Source organism: Chelonoidis abingdonii, chromosome 8, assembly GCF_003597395.2.
Source record: "Chelonoidis abingdonii isolate Lonesome George chromosome 8, CheloAbing_2.0, whole genome shotgun sequence".
Classification (NCBI taxonomy): Eukaryota; Metazoa; Chordata; order Testudines; family Testudinidae; genus Chelonoidis; species Chelonoidis abingdonii.
The window spans coordinates 84,289,200-84,308,412 of record NC_133776.1 but is presented as its reverse complement, the minus strand read 5'-3'; the positions used below and the strand labels follow the sequence as shown (position 1 = coordinate 84,308,412).

General features: G+C 44.0%; 1 protein-coding gene across 2 annotated transcripts in view; it reads right to left on the bottom strand.

Moving 5' to 3' along the window:
- The window catches only part of LOC116819796 (vascular endothelial growth factor receptor kdr-like), a 178,066-nt gene that overhangs the window by 19,075 nt on the left and 139,778 nt on the right, over positions 1-19,213 (bottom strand). For both annotated transcript variants that reach the window (XM_032771797.2, XM_032771796.2), the window contains exons 20-27: positions 15,990-16,078; positions 13,850-14,015; positions 13,077-13,174; positions 11,942-12,064; positions 11,721-11,832; positions 3,323-3,422; positions 2,611-2,716; positions 147-271 (exon numbers count right to left, since the gene is read on the bottom strand). In XM_032771797.2, coding sequence (XP_032627688.1) covers positions 147-271; positions 2,611-2,716; positions 3,323-3,422; positions 11,721-11,832; positions 11,942-12,064; positions 13,077-13,174; positions 13,850-14,015; positions 15,990-16,078 — 919 coding nt within the window. The remainder of the gene's footprint in view (positions 1-146; positions 272-2,610; positions 2,717-3,322; positions 3,423-11,720; positions 11,833-11,941; positions 12,065-13,076; positions 13,175-13,849; positions 14,016-15,989; positions 16,079-19,213) is intronic.

Below are 19,213 nucleotides of genomic sequence, written 5' to 3'. Positions count from 1 at the left end.
ATGCTGGTAGGCAGAGAAGACAACACATATACCAAACTACTGTGATTCATGCTCTTACCTGCAGGCTTAAACTACTTCCCAGCTTTGACTGTCTTAATTGTCTAGATTCTTGACTTGAAACCAAAATAAGAATGCATTTTCCTTACCCTATTCCCAATGCACTCCAGCGATTAATGCAATTGCTCAAGTTTTCTTCCACTGGGCAGGTCTTTGGGTTAGATTCTCCATCAAGGCATAATGTGATGTTCAGTGGAATATAGTCTTTACCATCCTAAATAATTAACAGAAGAAAGAGAAGCCGGTAAGGATCAGTTCTTCCTCCCGATGGCCTGGACATTAATGGCTATCAAGCTCTACTTCCAAGCAGAGCTGTGCACTATGAAAGCCACGGAGCTATTTGTTTTGTTTTTGATGATTTCTTTAAGGCAGTCATGAAGTTCTTTGCAACCACACTAAATCCAGAGTTAAGGGCTTTGCGCAACACTATCTTGTTGTCTTTCCACAAGGCAAATCTTTCATTTTGGGGAGATCCACTAAGAAGAATGGATGAAAATTCCAGTCCTGGTTGCTCTTTGTGTAGATCCTCCCTTGGAGGCATCTGAGCACTAGCACTCCATTGCTTCATCAATCAGGGCAGCAAAGTGCAAGACCTCCAGGTGCCCCTGCATTCTAGGCCATGTTTTTCAAGCTTCTTCTCTCATGGCAACAACAGCTCTGCCTCTGGTGATCATGGGTCAGCTAGGAAAACTAAACATTTTGAGCATGCAGCATCCCTGAGTGATCTCTGGCTTGGGGGATGCCAAGATGTTCATATCCATTTGAAAGCAGCTGGCTTCACAGGGCTCTCCTATTGCATCCTGGACAAACTTGCAGCCAATCATTTCCTACTAGTGTTATTTATTATCATGCCCCAATCAGCCTCAGTTAAGGTGGGCAGTTAAAAAAGAACTAGATAAATTCATGGAGGATAGGTCCATCAATGGCTATGAGCCAGGATGGGCAGGAATGGTGTCCCTAGCCTCTGTTTGCCAGAAGTTGGGAATGGGTGACAGGGGATGGATCACTTGATGATTACCTGTTCTGTTCATTCCCTCTGGGGCACTGGCATTGGTCGCTGTTGGAAGACAGGACACTGGGCTAGACGGATTTTTGGTCTGACCCAGTCTGGCCGTTCTTATGTTCCTGTGGGCTGTCTCAGTTAGGCACTCAATGACATTTTCAATGTTTTGGCATCTTTGGTGATTTCCATGGGCTCAGTGTAATGGGACTCAAAACACCCACATCCATGTTAAAGCTCCATGTTTATGTGTGGGAAAGGAGGGACACAAAGCCAGCCAGGCTCTAGCAGAGCTGGGAATTTGAAATGAGTAATGCCTATTTATAGCCTATGAGCTTCTGTTCAAATTGAGCAGTTGCAGCTAATGACAGCCATTCCTTATTATCGCAGCCTTAAACCACTTTATTTCCTGTGCTTTCATGACAACAGTTGCCACTGCATCCTTAATATATTTCAGCACCTACCTAAGGAAGCTATGAATTCTCAGCAGCAACTGCTAATTATTACAATTATCTGTAGAAGTGGCCCTGTGTCTTCTTAAACCCATTTATCAAAATTATCTTCCCTTGATTTTAATTCTGAGGCGTAATTAACTGCCTGGTCCCTTATCATGATTCCTGAGTTCCCTTTAATTTCCTTTGCTTGCAGTATAAGGCTCACAAACTCTTCCTGGCTTTTGCACATTGCAAAACAAGTGTCTTTCAATTTAGCTTCACTGATGTATTAGTTTCCAAAAGGGAAGGGGCCAGGAGAGAGAGCTTGATTTCATCTTATAACGGAATTGACAGTTACATAACTGAGGTATTGGGTTGTTTTTTAAAAATGGAGAGAAAAAAGTTGATCTACCTATTATGAAATTGACAATTATGTAATTGACTCTTTGAGCCTTAAATGGCTTCATTTTGAAGTTCCTAAAAGTAACAATGAGCTTAAATACAGAGAAAAGGGGGTGGGGGGAGAGAGAGAGAGAGAGTTCAGACCAATTGTAGGAAGAGAACTATGCTACTGGCAGTTTGCAGTGTTGAAAACTAATTAAAATGTTTTGTGAGATAAAGAGCTATTGTTCCTCTAGGGGGCAACTGAACCTTTTTTAAATTAATGTACTGTAAGTGTTTGCTCGTTGTGGATGGATAAACATCTCATTTTCTAACCAAAATCCCCTTTGAATAGCATTTTCCACTCCTACACTCACACCAATAGCCATTTTCGCTGTGTTCTTTGTGGTGATGTGAAGTCATACCTTATATTCAGGGCCGGCTCCAGGCACCAGCTCAGCAAGCAGGTGCTTGGGACGGCCAAAGGGAAGGGGCAGCGCATTGGGCAATTCGGCGGCTGGTCCCTTGGTCCCTATTGGAGGGAAGGACCTGCTGCTGAATTGCTGCCAGAGAAGAAAGCGGTGCGGTGGAGCTGCTGCCAATTGCAATCACGACCTTTTTTTTTTTTCCCTGCAGCTTGGGGCAGCAAAAACCCTGGAGATGACCGTGCTTATATTGGTGCTTAACCCTGGGATATCATCTCTGCACACAAGTGACAAACCAGCCACACAGCTGTACCTGTTGCACATTTGCCTGGAGGAGGTCTCCTAAGCGCTCGACCAGCTCTGTGAAGGTCGGCCGCTCTGTGGCAACTCCATGCCAACAATCCAGCATAGTCTTGTAGCTATGGAAAAACACATGGACTTTAAGAGAACGTCAGTCTGCGTTTCCAAACCATTTCTTTGTGCTGCTGCTTGTCTCCATCCTCATCTATATGACTTCCCACCTGATACGTCCAATGGAGGTGACAAATCAAATCCCTGTGTTCAGAAGCACTGCATTACACCCCCAGTCATGTGTTTTCACTCCATGCTTGTGTTTCAATCAATTCTCTAAGTTGTTTACGCTGAGCTAGTTTAACTTTGAGTCGCAGGCCCTGCTGATGTGGCTGAAAGCAGGTTACAATTATGGCTACATAGACACTCCCACAAAACTGGAAATCAAACAAACATGGTAGTTCCTTGAACTGAGATTTCATACACTACAACTAGCCTGGAATGATCTGTTAACTCCTTTGCCCATCGACAGATTGGCCCTGAAGTTGACTTGGTGGTTTGTTGTTCTTGGTTTGTGGTATCAGGGAGCCTGGGGCAGACACAACCCCAAAATTTAATAAATGGGTTACAAGAAAGAAAATCTGACAAACCCTCCCCACATCTCAACACACAAATCAAAGTCCCTGTTATGATGGTTAAAATCTATTGTCCAGGGCTGGGAGTAGAACTCTTACATTTCTGGAGTGGAATATTCTGGTGATCTCATCCGTGTTCCTTCTTTGAGGCGGCGGCAAAAGTCCTCATCAATTTGCACACCTGGGTATGGTGAGGCACCTGGAGGTACAAACAGAGAGGGTGACCTCACCTGGCTTGGTCACTGTCCATCTGAATGCAAAACAGCAATGGTGATTGCTGAGCATTCCAGCCTAGCTGGAAATTTGGGGCCTGATCCTAAAAGGTGCTGATGGAATGGGAGTTGCAGGTGCACAGCATCTCTCGGGATAAGGCTGTAGAAATAACATTGTGGGCCAGATTTACAAAGATTTAAATTGTTTAAAAAGCTTATAGGTCTAAGTCCCACTGAAAGTCATCTTTAGGCTCGTCACAAAAATACATGAATTCTAGGTCCAAAGCCAATTGCATCCACCTTCTAAATATCAGCCCTTCATGATTTACTAAAGCAGCACATTGCCTGGCACATTCTGTTGCTCCTAAAGGACCATGATGCACACACATTTTCAGTGATGAGTGATGAAACCCAAACGGGTGTGAAGGTTCAGCTCAGTTCACAGTAGCACCCAAAAGGACTTTGTTCTAGAAATTTCATTAGAACAGGAACTCCCTCTAAATAGAGGTTTCTGGTCAAGTTGAGCAATACATTCATACTAAAACCAGGGTCAGAATCACCCAGAAATGAAACACAGCAGAACAAAAAGCAAAATGCATGCCAGTTTCATGTCTTAAATGATCTCCTGGGTTAAGTAGGAAGGTTCCTTCTAGTTTACCTAGATACATTCTCGTTTCAAAGTAATGCCCCAGGCCAAATTTTCCGCTACCTGAATATATATAAAGTAATAATGAGTCTTGCAATCTTCACTAACTCATTCAGTCCCTGTGACTTCAATGGAACTCGCTGCTCAGGTGAATAAGGCTGGGGGGTGCTGTAGGCTTTTAGCCATATGTGACACAAAGGCAACGGGAGTCATAGGTCAGCTAAATCCCCCCCAGACGTGCAATTGAACTCTTCTTCCTCTTGTTCAAGCCAGGTTAGTGTTGCATATGTTGGGCCAAATCCTGAAGTCCTTAGACAAAACTTCCACTGAGTAATGACCAAGAACCCTCAGAGTTTGGCCCATTATAAATACAGAAGGGGAAAGATTGAAGGTTAGGGTCCCCCTGGGAACTGGTGGAAAGAAAGTGGTTTACTCTTCCCCTTAGAACCTCAAGTATTTCAGTTTCGTCCTCTTGAGATCCCCCTATTGGACCTGAGTGGATTAACCTTTCTAGAGCTAGAGGGCCGGGTATAAATCCCTGTGGGGTCTACCAATGGCACTATCGGTGAGCGGGAGGAATTGGTAGAGGTGCAAGGCTCTCACTCCCCGCTTGATGATCTCATGCCACTAGCTCAGGACTAAAAGCCCAAGCAAAGTTGCTGGGTAAGGCCCAAACTCTTGTTACATTAAGTTCTGATTGGTTAGCAGATGAACCAAACACACTGCAGGGAAAATGCATGGAAGCATGTCTGTGTCAACTCACCACATTCCTCTTGTTCTCATTAGAAACTTGTGAGACTGTGCCTCCAATAATGACATCTGTACTAATGTGACCAGAAAACCAATGCACACAAATAAATCATGCTCCTCAATGCACCTGTCAGGGCAAGGCGAGTATGTAGGTGAGCCAAGCTGCCCTGTAATAGCTCATGTTTTCCCTGTAGAAGTTAATTCTATGTCAGAACAGCAAGCACAGCAGAGACACGGTCCTGCTTTGGGAAATGTTCACTTTCTTCCAATAGTACCTCAGTTTTCACCCGTTTTCTGTCTCAGTGTGAATGTAATACTAGTTCAATTTGCTGGTCTGACAGCCTGGAAATTGAAGGGCTTTGTTTATCCACAGAACAGGGAAATCACAGCTCGCAACAAGGCAAACTCCCCTTTCCACCTCCTTGCCATTCCCTGTTTAATGTGCCTCAAACATAACCCAGAGGAACCACTTCTAGGAGAATTCTGTCTCCAGGCCTATCCAATCCTTAACCTCCAGCCAGGGGAAGAAGGCACTTAGTGCCAATTGTGACTGCATTTTTGGACGTAAATGCACTAGGAACTGGATTGACGCCACCATCTTATTTCACATGGGTCGCCCAGCAGCCGTCCGACAGAAAGAGTAATCCTCATTTTGTCCTGTTTTACACAATACAAATCATCTTCAGTGCTGTTCTATTACATGCACAGACATAGAGATGGAGATTCTCTCTATATATGGTTGGATGCATCCTATTCCCTCACTGACTTGGAGAGTGGGAATCTTCAGCCAGCTATAGCCTGTTGTGTGGTATTTGTGATTGAAATTACAGCTGAAGACCACATACACAGATTGCAAAGGGACTCAGAGACCTTTCTGGGCTGAAGAGGGCTATAAATTAGTGAGTGTCCCTCCCATTGGAGTCAATCTGAGTTACACCTGCTTACACCAGAGTTTAAATTGGGCCTAGAGCTCTAAAAAGGTCCCTAGTTCATTATTAAGGATCCAGGCCAGCTGTGTGAAATTCAGTGTTGGAACAAGGTCAAGGAAACTACGATAGTGGAATAGAAGCAAAGGTCCAGAATTCAGTGGGAGTTAGACACCTAAATATCTTTGAGATTCTGGGCCTATGAGCCTTTTTGGACATCACAGATTCTACAACCAAGGCCCTGTCGGGTTCTGTAAGGTTTTCATCCATTTGGGGAAAAGGAAATGGGGTGTGAGAAAGAGGCTGAGTTTATCTTTAAAAAAACGTTCCCACCCCATTCCCTCAAAAAGAATATGAAATTCCTCTTCTCCTCCTAGCACCTCTGGTTCCCTCCTCCCCAATGGAGGTTGTAATCTGTAACACAGCCATTTCTTGTCATAGTCTGGCATCTCTGAGGCTGGTTGAAGAGTTTGGAAGAACATTTAATCTGTTTTGAGCAGCAGGGATTTAATGGAATCCGAATCTGGGTCCAGCTTTTGAGGAATCTGTATGTGGTTTACTTTCTATAACATTCCTGCCTGATCTCCTGTTTTCTTCAAGCTTGGGAATACCATCATATACTGCACGCTTGTGGGCGGAAACAAGCCATGCAGAAATATTAGAAATTGAGAGAGTACCAGAAAGTGACTATTCCCCAAATAATTTAACTGCATAAGCCTTGCCACTTGATCCCTGGTATCATGCACTGCAGGGCTGGGATTGTGGAAGTAGCAATGAGCTCACTGAATAGGCTCGGAAGGCAGTCTATGGTAGGGTGATCAGATGTCCCGATTTTATAGGGACAGTCTTGATTTTTGGGTCTTTTTCTTATCTAGGCTCCTATTACCTCCCACCCCCATCCCGATTTTTCACACTTGCTGTCTGGTCACCCTAGTCTATGGCAGTTTAGAGTCACCTGGCCACAGTAATCTGAAATCCTTTGGTCTGTGAACCGGGACAGAAATCCCATCAGCAGTATCACAAAACAATCTGATCTTGTGTTTCCCCGGTTTTAGCTGTGTTAGAAATATATTGTGAGACTCATTTCTATTGTGTATCTACAGTTCCCTTCCCAGTTTTGTCCGACACCAGGATTAATAAGACTCATAATCAGAATGATAAGATAATGTTTTGCTTGTATGGCAGTGTAATGCCAACAGACCCCAGTCATCATTGAACCTGGGACCTCTGGAGCTTAGTGCATGAGCCTCTACCGCATGAGCTAAAAGCCACCTGCCTATCAGCTAAGGCTGTAGAGTAGACTCATTAATTTCACTCTAAGTGGTCTTGGTGCCACTAGATGGGATAGAACAACACATCCAAGAGGTGTGTGGGTTACAGCAGCACCTTTCATCCAAGGATCTCAGAATGCTTTTGAAGTCTTTAGTGTATGAATTAACTTGCTTACCTGAAATAGGTAAGAATGAATATACCTAAACTGAGACATGCATTGGTATGCACATTTTCTGGACTTTGACCCTCAGAGCTGTCATGCTAGCTGAACTGTCCATCTTCACACAGTCCATCTTATACTTCATACACGGCAACCCTGAGGACTACTAACGCCAGGCATCAGTATCTCTTAGACTGTGGAGTAGTTTCACAAGAGAAGTGGGTAGAATCTCATTGCTTGGGACATTTAGCACTAGCGTGGACAATACACTGGAGAGCGTGCTGCAGGCAACAACCCTGCATTTGTGAAAAGAGGGACTGCATGACCTAGAAGTCCTTTTCCAACTCAGATTTCTGTGATTCGACACTATCGTAAGCAGAGACCTGTCCAGCCAGCAGATTTCCACATGGAGGAGCTGAGTATGGCTGAGATAGTGATGAGTCATTCCAGCTGTTTTACGCTGCCAGTTTAGTACATGCCGGCATGCGGAAGAGCAATCCAAACAGACCAAAAGTCAGCTCTGCTTTGCTAAACTGCACTGGCTACCTCATGTTAATTGTCTCTGCAGCAGAGTTTATCATAAAGAACTAGGCCTTGGTGAAGTGCTGGATCACAGAGGGCAAGATGAAAGCCATAGCCTAGTAAGTAAGCGCTGTGGACACTGTTAGCCTAAACAGTTTTGGAATATTTGGGGGCATTTCCCTGTTTTGATTTACATACATTGATTGGGGCTTGTGAGAGGTGGGGAGCTGGTTATAATGTGCAAAGTGAACCCTCAGTATGTGAAAGCTTGTCATTCTTAGGCATCCACTGTAGGACACTTGTGAGAAAGAGTGGCAGGAAGACAGGGAAGAGTGATTCTTGATATGCAACCTTTTGGCCAAGGTTGACCTCCTATCAAGTGGGGCCAGCTTAGAGCTCAAATGCATGGAGCAAAACACTCCTGCACCTCATTATGGTGCATCTGGACTCTGGAATTGGCGTAATGATTTGGATTTTGGCTGCTAGGAAAGGCTGGGAAAAATGTAGGTTCAGATGACAAGACATTTCCCATGGGGGAATTCTTCAAAACATTCAAAGATGTGGCTTGCACTGGATATTAAATAACCCTCTTTTTGATCTCACTTTTATTTTAGTGGGCTAATAAGATGCTGATGTTGCACTACCAAATGCTGGTTGTTTACATAATTAGCTCTGACTGCTTGTTGAAACCCTGCAAATTTAAATTCCAGGAGAGACTGACATTCTGTAATGTGCCAGGTAATTGATTTCAAAATGCATTATCTGTTACCAACTATGCTGACCCCATTTAAATAATTAGTAGCAAAACCAGCTACAAAATCAAGATAAGCAATTCCTCCTATGTAGGTTTACCTGTGCATCAACGGAACTAATGCACTCTGCCTGGCTCAGAGGAAGTTTGTAGTGCTGTCCAAACCAAACTGCATTTTTTTTCAGGTCAATATCTTTCTTTTTAAAAGGTACTGAATCTGTGGGACCCCGTAAAAGCAGTGATCATGGATGGGAGCCAAAACATTCCCTGGAGCAAAGACAAATGACTTTTGGTACTCTGGCTCTCAATAATCTTTAAAACTTTTATATAAGAGGGTTCAATCAGTGACAGAAACCCTTAATTAAATATTTACCATGTGAGCTGCAGATGTGACTATGGACATGCCTGGATGATCCTTATGAAAACCCCTCTTAGGGAAAACGACTGGCTTTTGAATTGGTGCCACGGAAAGAGGAAAGTGGTTTGTGATCTACATCATAACAGAAGGATAGGAAGTCCTAAGGATGGTCAAATTGTGCTGTAATTTAGTGGATTCCTCTGGCTTCAGAAAAGCCTGTCTAAATTTACGTTACTTTCAGACTGTTTGTTTTAAGTGGCCCCAATTAAGCAACTTCATTGAGAACAGGGGCTACTTAAACCAAGCAGTCTGAAAGTAACTTACATTTATTTTTAAAAGCATTGTGAATAAAAACAGAAGAATAAAAATCTACTTACTGGATTATGTTATTATTACTCTTGACTTTTGTTTGGCACCTTCTGTATTAAAAGGCCAGTGAAGAGAATCTCATGCCTGTTTCAACACCACCTTTGGGAGTGGCTGGATATGTTTCCAGCTCAGCATCACTGGGGCTTCCTGAAGCACTTTTTGCCATTCACCAACAGCCAGTTCACTTGGGTCTTTGCAGATACTTCCATAGTGTGGCTGTCGCCATTAATTGCATTTTTACATGTTAACATACTTCCCTCGGTCTGCTGGCTGGCTGCCACAGTTGGGTCATGTAGAGTTCAAGGATCTGAGTTCTAGCCTTCCTCTTACTGTGACGCTCCTAAGGGTGTGTAGCAGAATGACCCCTGTGAAGCCCCTAGGCAGCCATGGATGTGTTACACTACAGCACCATAATTCTAAGCCGACACAAGGGCAGAGACATACCCAGACTCTGGAGAAAGCAATAACTCCCGGTCCCAGACTTTAAACAGTGAAGTGTCTCTTTTGCATGCTAATATAAACTACAGATGAAGCCAAACCAAAGCCGGAGTTCCAAAACACTTCTGAGCTTCAAGGAAGTTCAAATCAGGTTCTGAGCATTGCAACCAGCGCTCAATCTCCATAATGAGCTAAACCAAAATCCTGTATCTGAATAGTCCCAAACTTTGGGGAATTCTGCATCCAGTTCTGAACTTGGCATCATGGGCTCAACGTTAATCCCTGCCAATCTATAACTTGCAGGCATTGGAGGGTCACCCAGGACTGTTTAGAACTCGGGAGTTTAATTATATGGAGTTACTGTTTTCATTTGTTTGGAAATGGTTATTAGAAAGCCACTGGACAACCCTGAGGAAAGAGAAGATGCCACGCTGTACAAGGAGGATTTGGGAACAGAGGGATCCCACTGGCTGTAAGCGACATTGTGTGGTTCAGTTTCAGGAACCTTACCTGTTGGTAATGACCAGATCCCAGACTGAGTTTTCTAAGAAGTCTCGTCTAATGGCAGGATAAAGCTCATAGAGCACCAATGTCCTCATTCCAAACATTCTGTGCCTTCGCAAGCGGTGTACACATGCAGTGAAACGCCACTATAACGCTATGTTTGGGGTCCAAAAAATTCCATCACAATAAATGCAGGGTTGTGGTATAGTGGGGTTTCAAGCCGGTCAGTGTAAGTCAGTGGTCCCCAATGCGGTGCATTGATGTGCGCCGCCTAGTGCCCAGCAGGGAAGAGGAGCCCTGGCCCCGCGCCTGCCGGGGACAGAGAACTCCAGGGCTGCAGGCACCGGTGCTCTCTGTCCCACAGTAGGCGCGGGCCCGCAGCTTCTCTCCGGCTTCAAGAGGAGCCCTGGCCCCGCGCTTGCTGGGGACAGAGAACTCCAGGGCTGCGGGCACCGGTGCTCTCTGTCCCCGGCATGTGCAGGGCTACAGCTTCTCTCTGGCTTGGAGAGAAGCTGCAGCCCCGCGCCTGCCAGGGACAGAAAACTCCAGGGCTGCAGGCACCGGTGCTCACTGTCCCAGCAGGCGTGGGGCCACAGCTTCTCTCTGGCTTCTCCAGGGCTGCAGGTGCCGGTGCTCACTGTCCCCGGCAGGCGTGGGGCCACGGCTTCTCTCTGGCTTCTCCAGGGCTGCAGGCGCCATTGCTCTCTGTCCCCGGCAGGCTGGAGAGAAGCCGCAGCCCTGCGCCTGCTGGGGACAGAGAGCACCAGCGCCCGCAGCCTCGGAGTTCTCTGTCCCCGGCAGGCGCGGGGCCGCGGCTTCTCTCCCCTGCTGGGCACTAGGCAGGGGCACATCAATGTCCTAGTGGGCGCCATGGTGTTGGGGACCACTAGTATTAGGCATTAAAGGAGAGCCAATTTATGATCGCGTTATATGCGATTTCACGTTATAACGGGGCACGTTATTGCGAGGTTTGACTGTACAAATATGCATTCTATCTGTTTGCTTCCAAAATGACTAATGGAGGCTGGCACGGGTTCTCATGTCAAGATTATGATGGCTGCAGCCAATGTGTAATTTTACTTATCAGCATTTTGAGGGGAAGCAGAATCAAGCCTGGGGCAAGAACAGCCATTGTAGCTGTTAGCTCATACACAAAAATTCCCTTGTGGTTCACTGTCTACCACTATCAATGTCAGACCATTATGTCAACAATAGCGTAATTCTCTGCAACCTATAGGCTGTGTGGTTTCTGATTCAAAGCCAGACTTCTCATGGGAAAATATGGTTTGACAGGGAAACTTTCACCGCTTTAAAAAAAAAAAAAAGTTTCGATCCAGAGCAGTCCTGCTTGGGTTTGTCACACACTCTCCTGGTATCGACTATTACAAATTTAAAACCTGGGATTTTTTTTTTTAACATGCATTAGGAGCCAAATGTTGTCAGTCTAGAGTAACTGCTATTTTATATTGGATTACTGTTAATTTACACCAGACCAACTGAGATCAGAGTGTGACCCTTATTCTTTGCTCTTTTGTTAAAGCCCTTTCCACAATAACATCATATTAAAAAAAAGTGTAAAATGATCTTACCCAGAGAAAATATTTCCCATAGTAACACGCCAAAAGACCACACATCACTCTGCGTAGTATAAATTTTATCAAAAATAGCCTCTGGAGCCATCCATTTAAGTGGAAGTCTTGCCTAAGAATAAAAAAGATGTGGCACATGGCCAGTTATTGTGGTTGTTAATCTGCCCAGTCCCTAGGGGGAGTAATATTCAAGATTGGTAGGTCAGGTCCTTTTCACTTACATCTCCTTTCCGTACATAGTCAGGATCTTTGTAAATATCCCTAGCCAGTCCAAAGTCACAGATCTTAACCACGTTGTTTTCCGACAGAAGGATGTTCCTTGCTGCCAAATCCCGATGAATACACTGTGAGGAAATGCGGACAAGTGAAATCAGAGGTTTTGTCTGAACATCAGACTGCTAATGGAGTAAAAAGCCTGGGGACTCTTTTGAAAAGTGAAAGAAAAACGAGTTTGTGTTGGAGCTGAGTGGAGTGGGAAAATGTGTGTGGGAGCCTGCCAAAAATATACTGTCATATGGTAGAAAGAAAATAACTCAGCACAAGGAGTAGATTGAGAAACATGGTGGCTGGTCATTTCTCAGACCCTTTACATGTTAAATAAATCCTACTTGAACAGCTAAGATCAGAATGGATTTGCAACCCCCCAGTTAAATATTAAATGCTATGGGCCAAATTTTGAAAGGAGAAAGCCCATGCATCAAGACACAATATTTGTATATGCAATTACCATAAGTGAGTGATTGTACATATGCAAAACTGTGCACACAATCTGATTCCTGGGTACTGTCATGGTAATCATCTGACAGATCCACAATTATGAACATATTTTTGCATATGGCTTAGACTCAAACGTCTTCAAAAACCTATAGACTATGGATTGAAATGACATTGAGGCATTCATTTGGCTACAGTTACCAACAATTACTGGCAAGCAAACTATTAGAGCTACATTCCTCCGAAGTTATCAGAGGGCTTTTCCTCATTGTGGAAGGATATTTCCTTCCTGGAGGCAGGAGAGATTTCTTCTATATCTGTCATGGAATTCAGATGACGTTGCCCGATTTTTTTTCCATGCCTTCCAGCTATGGTCCCATGGCATAGCTGCCGTGCTTCCAGCCAACAACAGGCGGAGACTCCCTTTGGAGGTCTATCAATGCCACTCCTTACTTGACCAGAAGATTCAGTGGAGTTACAATAGTGTAAAATAAGTACAAGTCACAGGAGAATCAAGGCCAACAATATACTTAGTCTTCATCTCTAATGGCTATGGCTCTATGAAACAAGCTCATCTCTTGAGGTTTATTGAATGAAATACAAAGACATAAGACAGAGGAGTGGTGCAGAAATAGAACTCACTTTTCTGGAGGCCAGGAACTCCATGCCTTTTGCCACCTGGAAGCTATAGCAGATCAGATCCTCCAAGGTCAGGGGTCGCTTCTGCAGATCCTCACCATCTAGAAGAGATCACAGAAACATGAGAACCTAGAGGAGAAGGCTAGACAGCTGAAAGACCTCTAGCATAAATCATGCCTATCAATCCTGGAGAGCACGTAAAGAGGGACATTTGGGGAGAAAAGACGGGACATTTCTTTTAACTCCATTCGGTGAAGAGAGTTTTCTGGAAGGGCAGATTTGCAACACAAACATTCTGCTAAAATTTTGCTACCGTCCCTCCTCCATAGAAGAAGCAGATGGTGCGTGTGTATGTGTGTTATTGCAGATCTTCTGTAGTGAGCATGAGGGAGAACTCATAAGGTTTACACTAGCAGTGCTTTGCTGGTATAGCTGTGAAAGTGTGCCTATTGTGGATGCAGCTTCTACTGGCCCCAGCCCCCACAAGCAAAACAAGTTATTCCAGCAAAAGTTTTGTGGTATAACTGTGCCTACATTAGGGGCTATTGCTGGTCCAGTTATGTAGGTCACAAATCACCCCTCATCGTATCCCCACCTGATATAGCTATGACAGTAAACATTTGTAGTGTAGACCTGGCTGGAGTCTGCCATGATCTACAGGACTTGTCAACAAGCAAAGAGACTTTGTAAAGCAAGTGACCCTTAGGGCACGGTTTAGTCAGAAACAAGGGAAACATTTAAGACAAAGGATTCAGGAGTAGATAAGTTTCTTTTACCTTCTTCTTCCTCTTCCGAGTCACTGTAACTCTTATCTTCAATGAATCCTGAACTGGCTGAGCTTCCTGTGCTGGCCACACTCTCAAGGCGCCTCTTGATCAGCTCTGTTAAATCACTGTTGGATTCATCCAGACTTTTCTCTGCTTGGTCAGAATTCTCTTGGGACTAAAAATTCCATAGAAATGATTTACCTTGGTGAAGTGCGATGCCCAGGCAGTTCAGGGTATTTAAAGGAACGACATGGCAGAGGTTGGGAAAGGATCTTATGGTGACGTCCCCGTAAGTGTTTTGCAAAAGCACTTTTCAAGTAATACACAGAGAGCTGCACAAGGTCGGGCCGATCACTATAGCACACAAACAATAATGGGCAGAGGAGGAATTGTGGCATCTGGGAAATTTCCCTTCTCTTACATGAGGTCTGTAGCCATTTATTTTATTTAAAGTGAATTTAGTGATGTGGTATTACGCTGCCACGGGTCTGGCTCCGGTTGCTGCAGTTTCAAGCTCAACAGAGTGAAATTGCCTCTGGTGCTTTTCTCAAGGATACACACAAAGTCCAAGGATAACGACCACATACGCAATCACACGTACAAACTTTTATCTGTACTATAAATTTTATTAAAGTCACAAGCAAGGTGATGATTACCCCAGCATATAGAAATCCTACAAAAACCTATGCAATAATTATAACCATAGTCATCCCCAGGGATATTCTAGGGTCTGATGGATCTCTCAAAGGATCATCACTAGAGGGACAGTTCCTGCTGAGGTTACTGTGGGGTTGTCTCTTGGGTCTTCCCATTTTTATCCAACCACGGAATCCTCTTTTATATTGTAATTTTGACTATACCTAACACTCTATGCATGTGGATGAAGGTGTCAACCTTCTTTTTCCTTACATATATTTCGACACCCCATGAATATTGGGATGCCCTATTTTTCATAGATTGGCTGTAGTTCCTCTTATTCTCATTAGCATCTACAGACAGCATGTACTCTGCGGTCAGCACATGTTGTAAAAGATGTTGCAGTAAGGTACCGTAATCTTGTGGTCAATTTTCCACCACATTACCTGTTGGCACGTCTTTCCCGTAGTCTTGTGATCTTACTGGCATAGAGTCATTCTCTGGTCACTTACATATGTAAAGCATTCTTAAGTCTATGGCCTAGTATGGCTAAGTTGAAATATTACAGGCCTTACCTGGAGGCCCTGTGTTTCAGCCCTGCTTTACTTAGATACACAATAAATACTTATCACTCCTAAATACTTAATAATCTTATTCTTTTATGATCCTACAACCTAAACCTATTTAGCATACATAAATTATACGTAACATAGCATATGAGTTAAACATAACATCATACAGCACAACAATAAATGGATATTAAAATGAACTAATTGACTCCAGTTACCATATGTGCTTTAGTGTCCATGAAGAGCAGATGTGGCCACAAATATTAGAGACATCTGGAAAACCCCCACACAATAACCTGCTTCATACCTGGGAAGGATCAAAGGCTGCACTGATCCTGCTAGGATTTGAATCAGTGGTCCCTGTTTTTAGACAGGCTGAGATTTGAAACAACCAGGCTCCCAAAGCTGCTGTCTGAGTGTTGTATTTAGTCTTCTCCTGGAAAGAGGGGACTGACCTCACCTCTCCCATAACAGTTTTGGTGGCTAATCTGTGCAGTTCTCTGTGGGACAACAAGACTAGTGAGCTGCTGAGGAGGGAGATGGGATTGAGGAACCAGTGTTTTCATACCTAACGTACAGAGACCATCCACTGCTCTTTCAAGAGCTAGGGGCTGGTGGTGAGGAAGTGGAATCAGAGCAGTTCTTTTCTCCTCCAAGTCACATAATGATGAATGTGCTGTTTCCATGAGCATTTGCAATTGATTATGCAGTATGGGCTGGAGGTGAGGATGAGGAAGGGACTGAGATCCTACAGAGGAAGAAGTCCATTTTTCCTTCTCGTCTTACAAGTTGGAATTTGGTGGCCTGATGAAGCGCCAGCATTCAGATATAACTGAGGCCCCTCTATGGCAAGTAGAGAACAAATCCTAATTGTAAGCAGCTAGCCTTTGTGATCATGAATTGCCCATCTTGCAACTGCATAAAAATTCAGTTGTATGTTTTACCTTATATGCAACAAAGTCCCCTCGTTTTCCTCTCAGGTAATTAGACAGATTTCCATATTTGCAATATTCTACGATAACCATCAAAGGACCTGCAAAGAGAACAGAAGCAAAGTGACCTTCACAGATGTAAAAGTGGAACATATGCATAGTGCATTTCTGCATTCCTGCCATGGAAAGGGTCTAGAGAAGGACAGTGTCTTTAACGTTAATTCAGCCTGATGATTTCCCTTGTGAAGCAGGTAAATATTATCAGCCCCATTATACAGATGAGGAAACTGGGGAATAAAGAAGTGAAGTGGTTTTCCAGGCTCACACCATGAGGCAGTGGCTGAGGTCGGAAACTGAGAACAGAACCCAGGAGTCCTAGCTACTACCTCCCTCTTTACCTGTCAGACAACAATATTAGGGAATTGTTTCTCATTTCTAGAAACAGGAACATTAAAGAGGATAGACCAGAACGTACAATTCCCCATATTACTAAATTCTTTTTTTTTTTTTCTGATGGGATCCATTTCGTGGAAGAGCCCTCTGGGTTTTCTGATCTCAGTGTAAATCTTTTTGTATTGTACAGGACTTCGTGCCAGTGGAGGCAATACAAACACATATTTAGATCTGTTTATGACACTAGATGAATCAAAAGTTTGCAAAGATGTTAGATCTAAAGGCTTTGGAAGCACAAAGGGCATGTCAATTTCTTCCTTTCTTATTCCCGGGCAAAGTGTTTTTTAGTTTGATGTATCTGTTGATTTTATACAACTACGGATATTTTTACACATCTTTGCAAGTGCTTTTGTGTTTCAGCCCAAGCCATGAGAGAATGAAATCTGCATTTCTGTGCAATTAGCCTCCGTTGTACGGTTGCTGGGTTTTAGAAACCAGCACACAAAATGCCTTTAATGTAAGGGAAGGTGAAGTCATGGGATTAGAATGCATGTAAACACCTATTATTATCCATCCTAAGTGGTCAGCCTTTCATCTCCGTAAACCTTGTTCCATCTGGAAACTTCAGATTCAGACTCTTGAGTTCAGACTTCAAAGGAAAAATGCCAAGAGCTGCATCAGGCCATTCAGTGAACATGCAAACCCTAAGCAATAAGCTCTTATCTGCATGTGTCAGAAATACACACACACAGACTTGTGCTGTGGTGTACCTGTTGGGCTCAGTTTGACATGAATAAGTCTGAGAACATGGGATTGAAAACAGAGCAGTGGGAAAGAGCTGATGGGGAGCAAAGAGGGAAGAGAGGCATTTTATTTGAAAAAGCAGCAAAGAGTCCTGTGGCACCTTACAGACTAACAGACATATTGGAGCATGAGCTTTTTTGGGTGAATATCCACTTCTACCGGCTCAAAATGAGGAAGCACCGTGGTTGCAGTCAGCACCTGGGAGTGAGTAACCCAGATAAAGGGGAGAAGATGAGGTTTTTTACTTAACTATAAATATCACTGTATATTTCAATAGGGCCTTTCAGCTGTAAGGATCCTAAAGTGCTACTACGTATGCACTATACGCCGTGGACCTGCTCAGAACCTGCTGCTCCCATTGACTTCAGTTGCAGCCATGGGTGCTCAGCACCTTTGAAAATCAAGCCCAAGGTTCATACAGTATTATATATACACAGCACCACTCTTTGCATATATGCAGTCGCCTCTCTGGTGGAGGTGCCAGCTGATGTAACGTGAATGTCAACGTCACCACCACAGCCTATCTAAAGGGGGTGTGGGCTGGAGGCTATGACCGAGAAGCAGTCAGAACAGGAACTGACGCACTGCAGCAAGCACTCCGCTGCTCTGAAGTCTGCAACCTGGGAGAGATCCAGGTGACTATAGCTATGCAACTCAACTCTGATCCTGCCACTAGTCTTTACTGTCTCTTCTGTGTCACCATGCTGCCTCCACCACCGCACTCCATATCATTGGGTTACTTCCCCAAACCAGTGACTGCTTCTTACAGGGCAAAGAAAAGATCAAGCTGAACATTGTTTCAAGAAACTAAAGTCAGATCTGACTGGCGAACACTCAGAGGAAATGCAGATTCCGGCATGACTTTAAAGCGCCACTAAGTGCTTTATTTGTGTCTCTGAAATGTTCCTAGACGCAGCATCCTCATATTTTAGTTCCTTATTATAAAGCATATTAGAGCATGCATTAGCACTAACTACTTAACATCAGATGCTCTGACAAGGTGTTTCAAAGCGACGTTGCAAGAGGCAGATATTGTTAAAATAATGTATTGTGCATGTTTAATGGGTGCAATTATCAAGAGTACTGTTACAAGCTATATAAAACTTAACAAGGAATGAGAAAGCCCTGTACTTAGAAATGATATTTTAATGGAAACTCTTATCCCAATGTCTATCTTGTGAGCTCTAGGCTATTTTTCTTCAGTCTCCACTGGCTTTGTTCAAAAGCAAACAAACTAGAGCTTGCTTGTAGGCCATGCAGTTAGCGCTCTGTAATGCCATATGGGAAACCTGGCTCCCACATCCAGTCTCTTGCTTCCCCAGGTTTTAGCAGTGACTTCTTTGGGCAGTTAGTAAAGTAGCACTAAAAGGGCCTATTCACCCAGAAGGATGCAGGGTAGGGAAAGAGGCTATTGGATGCTCTAAGGGGACCACCTGGGGACAAGTACACTCAAGCAATGGACAATCACAATAGGCAAAGGATCATGTTCACCTGCATGGACCTTGCTATGATGAGAACTCAATCAGGTGCAAACATTAGGGTCATATTAGTGTTCAGGTTAATGGCTAGTGGCTACAGTTGCATGAGACTGTTCTGGGCGTCTGGTTATGACAAGCCACCACACTGACATTTTACTAAATATTGTTTCTCAGTTTTCTGGGCTTGATTTGGGAGGAGGCACTACCACCATGGCTTATAACTTCCCTCCCCCATTAATCACAGGTCAGCAGCCCAGCGTCAGGGATTGCTTGCCACTTCCTGTGAATCCTCGAAACATTTCAGATCAATGTGGCTGTCCAGTCAGATGTGGTTTGCAAAGCTACTGGTCTCTTGCCTCAGTGCTCCTGCAGATTTCAAATCTGTGGCTTCCAGATTAGGACAGGGTCTGCCACTTGCTGTCTCCTGCCTGTTCTACTGTGAGCTGTAAACGTCTGGTTTGGGGGATAATTTATCTCCTGTCATCCTGCCAACTACCTTAGCAACATTGCTTTTTTTCCTTTGGCTTGGCGACTAGATGTCCCTTGGGAAAATGATATCTT